The sequence below is a fragment of the Calonectris borealis genome, chromosome 10, assembly GCF_964195595.1.
Source record: "Calonectris borealis chromosome 10, bCalBor7.hap1.2, whole genome shotgun sequence".
Lineage (NCBI taxonomy): Eukaryota > Metazoa > Chordata > Aves > Procellariiformes > Procellariidae > Calonectris > Calonectris borealis.
In genome coordinates, this window is record NC_134321.1 from 999,480 (window position 1) to 1,012,227 (window position 12,748).

Here is a 12,748-nt window from a genome sequence, read left to right on the forward strand (position 1 = left end):
CTGCATGTGTGCTTCTGCTGGCTGTTTTTGGCCGGATGATATGAACTTTGTTGTGACCCTCAGGGTGTGAAGGACTCTTGTCAAAGTAGTAGTGGGTTAAGAGTGGAACATGTGGTTTGTCCATCGCTGACGTTAGCTGGGAAAGCCTTCCCTCCACCTGTGATGATACAGGAGTGAAAGTGAACCACAAGGTATGCGGGCAGTCTAGACAGCTGCATTGCTATGCCGACTCCCTGCCAAGAATGCAATCTCTGGCTTAATTTATCTTAGATCGATCTGTATAAAATACACGGTAAAACAAACAGGATTCTGCAAAAACCCCTGGGGTGGGGGTAGGAATAAAACATGTCTTTAAGATCTTTTGCAATTGCCTGAGTTAGGACAACTGTGACTTTATAATTCTTCATTTACCTCACAGCTAAAAGTACTAATGAGGCAGACAGGAGAATGAGCCTTCTGCTGCTACTCTGTTCCTACGGATAAAATAGAAGTTTATTTCTTTGAAAAGAGACTTCTGTTTAACTCGTGTCTTGACGTTTGCTAGCCCTGAGGGAGGGTAGGGAGTACAAGTAGGGGGTAATGCATGCGTAGGTGGGTGGTAAGCGTTCTGGTGGAGATTGAAGTGGGCTGTTCTTGAGGGCGGTTATGTTTTTCCCGTATTTTATGAGAGAAAAGAATGGAGGGTTTGTGCTCTTCGGCTGATCATCGATGACACATGTGACAGATAGCTTGGGTTAGCTGACACTACATCTCAAAGAGCTGACAAGCATGCCGTTATCTCTTGGTGGGGTTCTGTTCAGCTGGGTGGGCAGTGAGCAGCTGTGCTAAGGAGACCCACAGTAAGGAGGGACAGAAGGAATATGGCAATGCTTTCTGCTAAGCTCTTTGGTTTCAGGAGCCTCTGTCACAGCTGGTACAGTGCTTAAAATACTCTGACTCGAAAATGGTCATCTGCTATCTTCAAGTAAGGGGGAAAACTTTATGTTCTTTACTGTGTTCCGTGTGATGTTTTGAGAGGCATTTTATTACATTGCAAAATGTAATTTATTTTGTTTGAAAATCAGGAAAATATTTCTTTGATTCTGTAGAGCATGGCGAGGCTCAGCTGGCGTGCTCCTGCTCCTGGTTTGTGTGGGCTAGCCAATTCCCAAGTGCTGCAAGGGGGAGAGGGAGGAAGGAATGGAAGAAAAGCTCCATCTGTTTTCGTTCTGGTTTCTTCTCAAAGAAAAAGCTAATACTGTTCAATGTAGCTAACTGCACATTGTCTTCTGGATGCTTCTAGACAACAGCTGTTCCAGTTGGTCTTGGATACTCCACTGATTTCATCTCCATTGGCCTGCAGCAGGCATTTGGCTGGCAAAAGCCACGTTAGGAGTCCTGTTTCTTGGCCAGTTTTAAAAGAAGAGGTGCCAGTGATTGACAGTTTCTTGAGAAAGGAAAAAGTTTGCACCTTGACAAAGGCAGAGGGCCTAGCAGGAACCGATCAGAAGATTTTCAAAACTGAGGAACACCATAACCTTTACAGCAGTTCTGCAGAGGTTGATGGTAAAGACAATGAAGTGGGATCACGAGAGAGTCCTGAGTGCACCAAAAGTCATGAAAAGTCTTCTACATCTGTGGAAAAAGTAGTCAAGAAAGGTGAGATGCTTCATTTTTGATTTTGTCCTGTTCTCTTCCCCAAGTCCATGGTGGTGCATTGGAGTACCTTCAGTATGTAGCATTCGTCTCATTTCTCTGCATTGTTCTGATCTGCACTGGCATGTTCAGATGCTTGCTGTTTAACTGGACTATGCTTCATTCAGATTACTGCTCAAGTGGGACAGCTCTGCTACAAGCATATTCTTGATTGAAGAAGTTTGGGCTGATGCCAAGTAATTAAATTGAGTTCAACGCTTATAGATTCGTTTGCTTTGAGTAACAGCTCCAAAAAACCAATAGTTGCACATCAGACTTAGTAAAAAATGAAGTCATTTTCTCTTCTTCCCCTTAATGACTAGGCAGGCAACATTGACATTCATTCTGCTCTCCTATCGTTAAGTAACCAGAAGCAAGGTATTTTATAACATGTTTGTTATTTTGAGGGGTGCACCCACAATCAAAATGATCATGGTTTCAGTTTTGTTAATATTGCTATCCATACACTCTCCAGAAGAAAGTAATCTGCTTTATTCTTCTGTAATTCTACAGTGTTAAGATTAATTTATTTTGAAGCATGAAAATGGCCATTTATACTAATCAACTACAATAAAATGACAGGAACCTCTTAGTTTTGACAAGATGGCAGCCATCCTATTCACCCAATTAAAAGCCTAAATTAAAATAAAAGACCATGTAGGAGTACAATACTGATTCTTATTACTTCAGATTTATCTGTTCTTTTGTTTAACAATTTATTCAGCTGGAACTCTGAAGTTCATATTTATTCATTAGCTGGGTAAATACTGCTTGAAGACCTAATACAGCCAGAAAAGTAGCCATATGAAAATGGCATCAACTTAGCCAGAAGTTACGTTTCCTAGTTTTATGCATCAGACTTGCTCGTGTTAGTGATTTAAAACTCGTATGAAACTTTACTGCTCATTTCTTCTTGAGCAATTGAAATTTTCACTTGCTTACCATTTTATGACCTTATTAAATCCTCAAGCATGCATTACATTGAAATTATTTCCACAAATGCAAAGTAGTTGGTCAAACAATATAAATGAAAGACTTGAAATGAGGCAATGCTGAAGTGGTTGTAGTAAATACTATTTGTTTCTATGTTAAGAATTGAAATGTTAACTTCAAATACAATAACAGACTGCTCAGAACTATTGTGTTATGTTACTGTCCCAACTTTTTTCTTTAACCTTTGACTAGAATATGATCTCATGAGAGTCAGGAATTGCAAAGCAGTGTTACCACAATTTCTCAATTCCCACAACATTTCACAGTATTTTTCATAGGTTGTTTTTTGTTTTGTCTTTTAAATCAAAACCAACTTCCTTCATACTAATACAGAGGATATCAGTTAAAGAATCTCTTTCTTATACTGTTCATTTAAAGTTAGCCTTTTGTTTTTGACATAATGTGATTGCTAAAGACAAATATTTTAAGTCTGTGTTTTTTGACTGTCTTTACAGGTAATGTTTATACATGAGCCCAAGTCACGAAATGTAGTTCTCTGTACTAAGACATGAGTATGAGGCATGGTTGGATCATAGGATTCCTGTGAGGCTGAGTTAACTCATGTATTGACAGTCCTGTTGAGAGCCATAGACTGAGAACATTATGTTAATATGAATTAAGTTTGTGCTATGCTGTTTTATGAAAATGAACCAGATTCCTTTATTTAGGAGTGAAAAACTGCACGGAAATATTCTTATGTTTATATTAGCCTCTAGGTTTCCGTGTAGTATGTATGTTATTCTAGATTTTTATTACAGTTTTCATTCCATCTGACTGCAGGGAGGATGAGAGCCATTCTGATATTACATAGAGAGGGAAATAAGTGTTCTGGAATGAAAATGAGAGCGAAAAATGAAGATTCTGGATAGACATGCCAGATCTTTTAAAAAAAGAAATCTGGAATTCTGGATTTTCATTTTCTTCAATCAACAATTAATTTTTCAGACGAAAACATATTGCTCTTTACTGTTATATACATGCTAGTAAATTCCTTCTCCCTTGCTTTCAGTGGATTGTCCTGTTTGTGAGGTTGCTATTCCAGAGCAATATATAAACAAACATCTGGATAGCTGCTTGACAAGAGAAGAGAAGAAGGACAGCCTCAGAAGGTAAGAAACAACTTTAAGAACTTTTGTATGCATGTAGCCATTTTTCTGCACTGCTGAAATAAGAAATATTAGTTGATAGGTTGTAATACAGTGGATTGTGTTTGTTTCTTGGTTACCTGCTATATAGATCACTCTAAAATCACTGTATAAACGCGATAGCGGTGATTTTCCCCTCACGAAAGTATGTGGATCGCCAGTAGAATTACTTTTTGGCTTTTAGTGGCAAGAAAACACTGGACAATGTTTCAAAGAATTCAACATGGGGAGTATAACTCAGTCTGTACATTATTCTCGTCACACTTCTGCTCACTAGCATTAAAATTCTATTCTGATAACACTCCCGTTTTTCACTTGGTGAATGAATTGCTTCCCCCGATTCAGATGGGCCAAAAGACAATTGCTTCACTAGCTGTCAAGTTAAAAAATAAAAATTGCACCTTACTCTGCTCACTCTGGTTCTTTTCAAGTTGCCCCAGTCAAGATTGTTTCGTTAAGATCTCAATTTCCATAAGATTAATGTATGCCTTTGACGTTACGCCTCTGCCCTAGAATTTGTCATGGTCATCACATTCACATCAGAAATGTAGATTTCGGTTTGTTTTACTTACTAGCATGAATTTAGGCTGTTATTATTCTAACTGATCAGACTTAAGAACTGCAAGGGACTTTTACTGCATGTGGTTTTACTGCATGCTTGTATTTCAAATTCCTCTGAACCTTGAATTAGAAAGTAATTTTATGTTAAAGCTCTTATTTTGCCCAGTCATGCTTAGAATGCAATCTATAAGCTAAAGGACTTTGAAGATGAATAAATGGTAAATTAATATTGAAATCTGATGTTACATTTTAATTTTCATTTGGGATGTTTTTGGTGTTTTCTCTGTTCTTAATGGAAATAAAAGCCAGATCTTTCTTTGGTGTCAAGCCCATGTCCCTAACAGAATTTTAAACTTTGCTTATTTTATCTAGACTGCTTGGATCTTAAGAAATTATCATGCAAGATACTTCTCCTTAGGGACTTAGGCTATTGTGTATTAAATGCTGGCTTTTTGCAATGTATTTATTTTATGGCAGTGTTGTTCGGGTTTCAGTAACAGCACATCTCTAGTTCTTCTCTGAGGAATTTTAGCTCTGTTTATTCTCAAATTAGGAGAACATGGCATGCTATGTTAACAGTTGAGCAGTATTTCAGCGGAACAGATAATTTAGTCCCCAAAACCTGCACAGGAGTAATTACAACAGGTAAGTGTATGTTCACAAAGAATACTGCATTTCTCAAGGATGGGAAAAAAAACCCACCAACGTTAAGACTAAAAACTGTTGTGAACTGTTTTCCTGTAGCTGTCTGCTTGCAAAGCTGTCATCACTCTTCTAGGTCACGATACAATGCTTTTTCAGGGCTTTCAAAAGATTTAATTATTCAATGAAATTTTTTATATTTCCCAAAAGAATCTGAAAAAAGTCTTTTCCTGAAAAGTGTATTGTGGTAATGCATCTTTTTGCCAGCTATGCTACGGGGGCTATATGAGAGTAAATGAATTAATTACAATTTTTGCGTAAGGCTTTTTTTTTTTTTTAAAAACTTTGAAATTTATTTTCAATGTGATAAAATGAAAGTGGTGAATACAGTTTTCAAATAAGTCTTGCGTTCGCAATAGGAAGCTGTTAACTTCTCTGTAATTCAGAGCAGTGCAGCTGAACTTTATTGTGCTGTGGAAAGAAAAGTGTCTCTAACTAAATGCTGTTCTTCTGTAACTAATAAATTATTTAAGTTGAAGAAGATAAGTGAGGCAGTAGGTAGATTTAGGTAGCTTTGTTGGCTAGTTTGAGCGTATTTCACCAGGAGGTGTAGGGAAGACTGAGCTAATTTTTGCAGAAGAAAACTGTTCTGCTAATTTTGAATGATGAAAGTTGTAGTAGGACTTGAATTTTCTATGGCAGTTTCTTGTAATTAAGATGTTTTTCCTAGTCATGCCAGGAACGTTGAGTTCTTCTGACATAAGGCAGTGTGAAGGAGTAAATTTTGGTTTTAGATGTTATTATTCTGAGAGCAGTATGAATTCTCTTTAATGTCACTTTCTGTATTACCAAACTACCCTTCTGTTAGATGGGAACTACAGATTTGCTTTCAGGTACATGACTGTATCTTTCTCGAAGTAATTTTCCCAGAAAGCTGAAAAATCTCCTAATTCAAGTTTTGGCTTGCAGTTTTAATGCTTTTAAAACTTCATCAACCGATTCAGGTAAGACGTGGCCAGTACTTGGGTGGAAAAACTGTGTTTCAGCAGTCTGAATCCAGTACACTTCCGTTTGAATTCAGAGTGAATGTAGGCTTGATCCTAATGAAGACGAACAATACTGTGTTTGCTGATGTGATTCTGAAGCCTTTGCTGTAGATACTAAAACCGGAGCCGCAGTACTTGTTACATGAACAGCATTTGCATCACTTCCTAAGGAAAATCAGATTAGATCTATTGCTTTCTGCACATTTGAAATTTTCTTTTTGGTAGATGGAAAAAGTGTTCTGGCTTCCTGGAGCTGTTGCTGTTGCATCTGTGATACACTGTGTAATTGGTTGTGTGTCTGTCGTGGCTGAAATGATTCTTTCAGGTATTTCTTACCCAGAGTGCGTGAAATACCCTGTAAAAATATAACTCAGTATTTTGATTTTCGTAGGAGCATTAATTAAAAAAAGTTTGTTTCCTTTTCCTTTTGCAGTTCTGCTCACAAAAGGAAGCCTATGTCTAAAGTTGTTTACAACTTGCTCTCTGATCGTGATTTGAAGAAGAAACTAAAGGAACATGGTCTGTCTACCCACGGGACCCGACAACAGCTCATTAAAAGACACCAAGAATTTGTGCACATGTATAATGCTCAATGTGATTCTCTAAATCCCAAATCAGGTAAGTTAGAAATTCTAGGAAAGTTGTTACCATCGCAAACTATTTGTATGCATTTCTCCTTCTCTTAGTTCTTAGGGTAGGAATAAGGCTGGTTTGAATATTTGGGAAAACTGGAGCTGGAAGAATTTATCTTGTATAAATCAAGATTAATGCAAAAAAAGGAAATTTAATGAAAACCAGAAATGTGTTACTATACTCTGAAAGTATCCAGCAAGAATGTAAATTTGTGTTGAAATTCTTTGATACTTCCTGGTTTACTAACCCTGTTCTGAAAAATGTTCTGTGTTTTTATTGACTTTGCATTTTAATGAGTGCCTCCAAATGAGACTCCAAGGCTTTTAGTCAAAAAATTGGAAATACCTAAGGTTCTTGGTAAGGGAATAGATTATTGCTTTATCTTTTGTTCTGAATTTGTTCTCTTCCTCCTATACACTGAGACTTTTATATTTTTGTTGGATTTGATTTCAAAATTAGATTTCTTTTGGAGAGGATAGTAAGGGTAGAATGAATTAATACAAATGTGTTAAAGTTTTGCTGGAGTTTATATCAATTTAGGTGTTTGGCAGCAATTTTATACAATTAAACTCAGACTGTATATAGCATTAAACAGCTGTATGGGAAAAGGAGAATGTGTTTCAGTCTCTAATGCGAGTGCAATATAAACTTCCTTTAAACAGCAGTCTATTGTTTGCATGTGCTCAGGCTTAATGCTTGGAAAATGCCAGGGCTGGAACCGGGAGGGTGAGATCGGAGTAGGGTATTTGTGCTGCCTGGTTTTGTAGGCAGTGTGGCCATTTTCTAAATTTTGAATAGCATGTATGAGCTAGAGGGGGAATTGTCCCAGCTCATCTTGTGATATTCTATTTTATACAAGATGAAAACATGTATCTATCTTAAAGGTGTGTCATTTGTCATCTCTCAATTCAGTTCTGCAAGTGATATAAGTAACAGCAGAAATACACTGGCGTGTGTGGGTGAGGGAGAGACATCAGATTTATAGTTATATTATTTTTTATTTGATTAGAAGCTTATGGAAAACAGCCCTTTTAAAGGAATTTCTAACAGGCACGTGTTCTGATATTACTCTCCTGGGAGCCGCACAGCCATTCGTGTCCTGGAAATTCTCATATAGCTGGTACTGTATTTTCTGCACTGGTTGCAGGATGTAGCTTGCTGTCTGCTAGGTCTGTAGCGTAGGTCAGTCCTGCTGCTGGCAAGAGCTGGTCTCAGTTTTTTCAAACGTAGAGAGATGAGATATATTGTTCCTCACCCTCAGTTTGATCTCTTTAATTTTCATGTTTACAGAGAGACTTCAGTCCTGAAGCACAAGTTCACCATTTCTTCCAGAAGTTGTTAAAAATTCTAAATGTTTTTGTGTGTATTGAAGGGCTCAGAAACTATTTGGACCCGATAAATTTTTGGTCTCGCTGGACTGTCAGGAACGGAATGAGCGAGCAGGGCAGCGCAGGGCAGTGAGCTGGGAGCTGAGGAGCTGCTCGTGCACAGCTGGGTTCAGCACCTCTGGGGTCAGATAGCATGCCACTGCAGGTGCAGAGCTAAACTTTACGTTTGCTGTTTGTTGCTTACCTATAACAGGAATAATTTGGGGCCAGGGGTGAGAAGTACCTTTGAGAAGGATGCCAGATTTCAATACTGTAAAAAAACCACTTAACTCGTCAGTTATCATTTAACAAATTTGACAGTATAGGGGAGTATTTATTTCAAGTGAGTGTTAAAAGCTCATGTTAACTCCATGCACATGTGGTTTTATGTGATCAGACAGTCGGAAATGCTGAATAGCCACAACTTCTACCGTGGCATTTCAAAAATAAATAATGTTTTTGGTGTTCAACTGCTTTATTAAACAGGCAGAACCACTAGATGCGGTGTTCTTTGAAAAATAAAGTCAGTCACTGAGGACTATAAATATGAATTTAGCAGCCAAACTTTAGGCTCCTGGTTTTTGAAATCTTGATTTCACTTAGCAGCTCTTGGCTTGGATTGTGGGAGCCAAGTGTATGAGAAAAGCGAGTTTGCAACCAACCCTATTTGCTTTTTCATTTTGCTCCTTTAATCATTTTAAGAACTTGACTAAGAAGGTTTAAGTGGCTAAATGATTTAAGTGCCAAGTGTCACTCCTTAGTTTGTGCCTAAGCACTTCGGAAAATAAACATAAATGCTTTCAAAAATTGTTTTCTAGGACTTCAGGAAGTCTCTGGGATGAGAACCAGCACACACAGTTAAGATTGTGTTTGACTTCAGCAATGATAGAAGTTTAAGAAGTTTGTTGTTTAATTCTGCGAGAACAGCACTTGTATCAGAATCTCGATATGATTTATGTTAATCTTGGAAATTTAATTAAACACTCCCAAAGCCCCTCTCCAAGTTCCCCAGGGGCAGGAGTAGACGTAAAGGTGCTGTAGGTCGTGGAGGTACGCCATCGTCCGATGGCTAAACAGGAGCGGAGCAATTTTGAAGTAGAAGTGAGGAGTGGGCTGGTTGGGAGCTGCGGCAGCTCCGGGTGAGGGGAAAGGGAGGGTTGCGGGGTTGGGGTTGCACTGCTGCCCTTGTGCTGCAGCAAGGTCGGCGTGAGAAGTGGATGGCTCGACTGGAACCTCATGTCGGCTCAAGGCATGCTAGAACCGAAGCTGTGCGGAACAGGCGGCTCTCTGTTAGCCCTTCAACGTGCTGGGAGGTACTCGGCTCTGGGGGCGATTCTTCACTTGATGCTGGTGATGAAGTAGCGCCAAGTCCCTGCCTGCGTCGTTCATCCAGGCTAGCTAAATGAAGAGTTGCACAGGGTGTTACAGCGTACTTCAGCTAGTCTGCCCTAAATAATGCAAAACTTTTACTGAGTTCTGGCTCAATACCTATTTATGAAGGGTGAATTATTAAACTAGCAATTAAGATGCAGACATGCATTTTCAGTGGTAGCAGTGAACCTAAGGTCACTGTATAATACGAATAGCTGAGCTTCTGAGGAAGCATAGGTGCCAAATTCCTGGATTTTGCTTAAACCAGTCTTGAACGGGTTTTATTCCTTCACAGCTTAATAAGCTTCATGTTCTCTGGATACTTTACTGTCTAGTGAAAGTGTTTGTTTTAATAAATATCCCGGAGCTACCTAGTAGCTCTGTGAAGATGATTAAGTGTAAAAACAGATTTGTAAAAGTAAATGTCAAAATAAACCATGCAGGGTCCTGCATAGCTGTAGTTTTAGTTAAAATATTAACAAACACGGTTATGTCTGTTTATGTGCTTTTGATGTGTCGGACTTAATAGTTAGAGTAGGTTGTAATTCATCTTTGGACTATGGGTTTTGGACATAAGCCTGCAGACAGTTTTGCATTGCCTTGGAAGGTAGTCCTTGGAGGTAAAAATAAGATAAACAGTAGATGTCATTATTTTATCTTCCGTTTAAAGATATGTTATAAAATGGAAACTCGTTATAAAAAGCATGCCTGTACACAGCAGAAACTATAGTATGCTAGAGTAAGACTCAAATATGATTTGAAAAGACTACGTTTTCCCATGAATTTAATACAAAGGAAATGAGAGCAACAGCCCAGGAGGTGGCTGAGAGCCAGCCGCCGGCAAGCACCGTGTGGCTTGCGGCCAGGCGCCTCGGCCCAGGCCCACGGCTTCCGACCTTGCCTCCTGGTCCCGTGTCTGGGCACTGCCTCTGCTGCTCAGCCGCTGCAGATGGGAGCGGTTCCTCGGCGTGAACAAACGCCCGCTGAGCACTGGTGTAACACCATGCCATTTGGATTTGGGATCGGAGTCTGAGTTTTCACTGTTGGAGGGCTAATGCCCATTTGTCTTTTTGTGATTTAAATTCATGATAGTTTCATTCAGTGCTGTTACATCTTTTTATTTAACAGCTCCTGTTTCAGTGATCCCTTTCTTGTATTTTCAAACAGTTGCAGAGGTTGTTAAAGAGCTGGAAAAGAATGAGAAGATTCGGGTTCAACTTGAGTTTAATAAAACTGGTGAAAATGTAAGCTATTAATCTTTGTTCTCAAAGAGGGGCATGGCTAGGAGAAATTGCAGAGTGGGCACTGAACATGTTTGCCTATCACTTTATTATGGGAATTCCCAGATTTGCAGGTTGCCTGTTGGAATTCGCATATACCATCTTCTAATCAACATGATTTTCTCATACCACTCATTTGTCATGGACGGTTTTTCATGTACTGCTGATGTTTCTATGCCCAAACCATTTAAGTAGGAGCATTTTTTTGATTGCAATAAAAATTCCTGAGAAATGTTCCCCTTGGTCATATTGGAGGATTTTGACCCTCCATGGCAGTGTGGGGAATATTTTGCTTCCTAGAATTCTCTAGGATTTAGCTAGCAAATTCCTTGCTTCCATATCAGCAATAGCGCCTGTTCTTTTCCCATGACATGTGATACTTTTGTGACTTTTGGAGCATGTTTGTTGCACAGTACTAGGAAATATTTTATGGTCCACACATGCTGCGTATTATATGGGGCGGCTTGGCTTAGTCCTGTTGACTTTGTGGAAGCAAAGCAAGACAGCATGTATACGTACTTTAAGTATATATTACTGTCTGTGGATGAGATGGTAGGAGCTGGTGGGGGAAAAAGACAGCTGATCCTTCTTCCAGTTTTAAGTCTCTAGTTTTAAAGTATGCAGCTTTATCATCTTTTTGTTTCTGTAAATAAACATTTGTGTGATTTCTGTAGAGTTTGACCTTCACAAAGGACCAGACAGAGGAAGAAATAGATGAGATCCACACTGATTATCGTAAGTAATACGCAAGTTTCACTTCATTTTGCTTTTAAATTCACTCTCTTTTCCTTTGTACTAAAATATACACACAAAAGTGATGCTTTTCGTGTGTGTGTGTGTGCTTCCGCTGCCCCTCATTTAATAAATTAAAGCTGGAAGTTTGCTGTTTGGCCTGAAACTTCCTCTTTGAAACTCAGTCTCTGTTAAGTACTGACGTTTGACAAAACTCACTGCCAGGGCTGGATAAGGTTGAGATGGAAGCTGATTGCCTCCTGTCGTGGTTTAACCTGGCAGGCAGCCAAATACCACGCAGCCGCTTGCTCACTCCCCCTGCCCCTGCAGTGGGACGGGGAGAGAATCGGAAGGGTAAGAGGGAGAAAAACTCGTGGGTTGAGATAAAGACAGTTTAATAGAACAGAAAAGGGAAAATAATAATGATAATGATAGAATACACAAAATGAGTGATGCACAATGCAGTTGCTCACCACCCGCGCTGACCGATAACCAAGTAGTGATTGCTACCTCCTGGAACATGCCTACCATTCATATACTGAGCATGACGTCACATGGTATGGAATACCCCGTTGGCCAGCTGGACTGGCTGTCCTGGCTATGTTCCCTGCCATCTTGTGCACCTAGCTCAGTCGGGAGGGCATGGGAGCTGTCCTTGACTATCAGGGTACTTAGCAACAACTGAAAACATCATTGGGTTATCAACATTCTTCTCATACTAAATCCAAAACACAGCACTAGGAAGAAATTTAACCCTATCCCAGCTGAAACCAGGATACCTCCTTACACATCTTCATTTATGCACTCTCTACTTACCTTCTTAATGGTCCTCCTATGTTTGTTGAACATAAAGAACAGCAAAGTAGAGCTTTTCTGTCTCCCTCACTGGACATGCAATGCGTAGTTGTAAGGCTTCACTGGGAACCCTCAGGCAGAAATAAGGAGCAGAACTTCTCTGAAGGGACTCCCTGAGACCCCAGCAATGCTGGGTGTGCATGCCGGCCGTATCCCGTTGAGCTGCCTGGGCTGCTGGCTGTCATGTGGAGGGGGAGCTCTGTTTCAGTGTCCTGCTCTGCGTAAGACTCTCCGTGCAATTCTTATGATGCCGGTTTTGAAGAACAGCAGAGCAGTGAAAGCTGATCATGCTTTGCTTGTGAGATTTCACCCTTCCTTGCCCCAGTTTTTTTGGCACATTCTCTAAGAATAATCTGAATTACTCAAAGAGGTTCATGTAAATTGGTTAATTATTTTGCCAGTGCTATACTTTTTTAAAACTTGGGCTTGCAGCATATGAATCTCTTATT

General features: G+C 39.5%; 1 protein-coding gene across 4 annotated transcripts in view; it reads left to right on the forward strand.

Annotated features, from left to right (window-relative positions):
- Nucleotides 1-12,748, forward strand: part of RAD18 (RAD18 E3 ubiquitin protein ligase) — a 56,803-nt gene that overhangs the window by 13,040 nt on the left and 31,015 nt on the right. For all 4 annotated transcript variants that reach the window (XM_075158571.1, XM_075158572.1, XM_075158574.1 and 1 more), the window contains exons 5-9: nt 1,283-1,638; nt 3,677-3,776; nt 6,495-6,679; nt 10,600-10,676; nt 11,387-11,447. In XM_075158571.1, the coding sequence (XP_075014672.1) occupies nt 1,283-1,638; nt 3,677-3,776; nt 6,495-6,679; nt 10,600-10,676; nt 11,387-11,447 (779 nt within the window). The remainder of the gene's footprint in view (nt 1-1,282; nt 1,639-3,676; nt 3,777-6,494; nt 6,680-10,599; nt 10,677-11,386; nt 11,448-12,748) is intronic.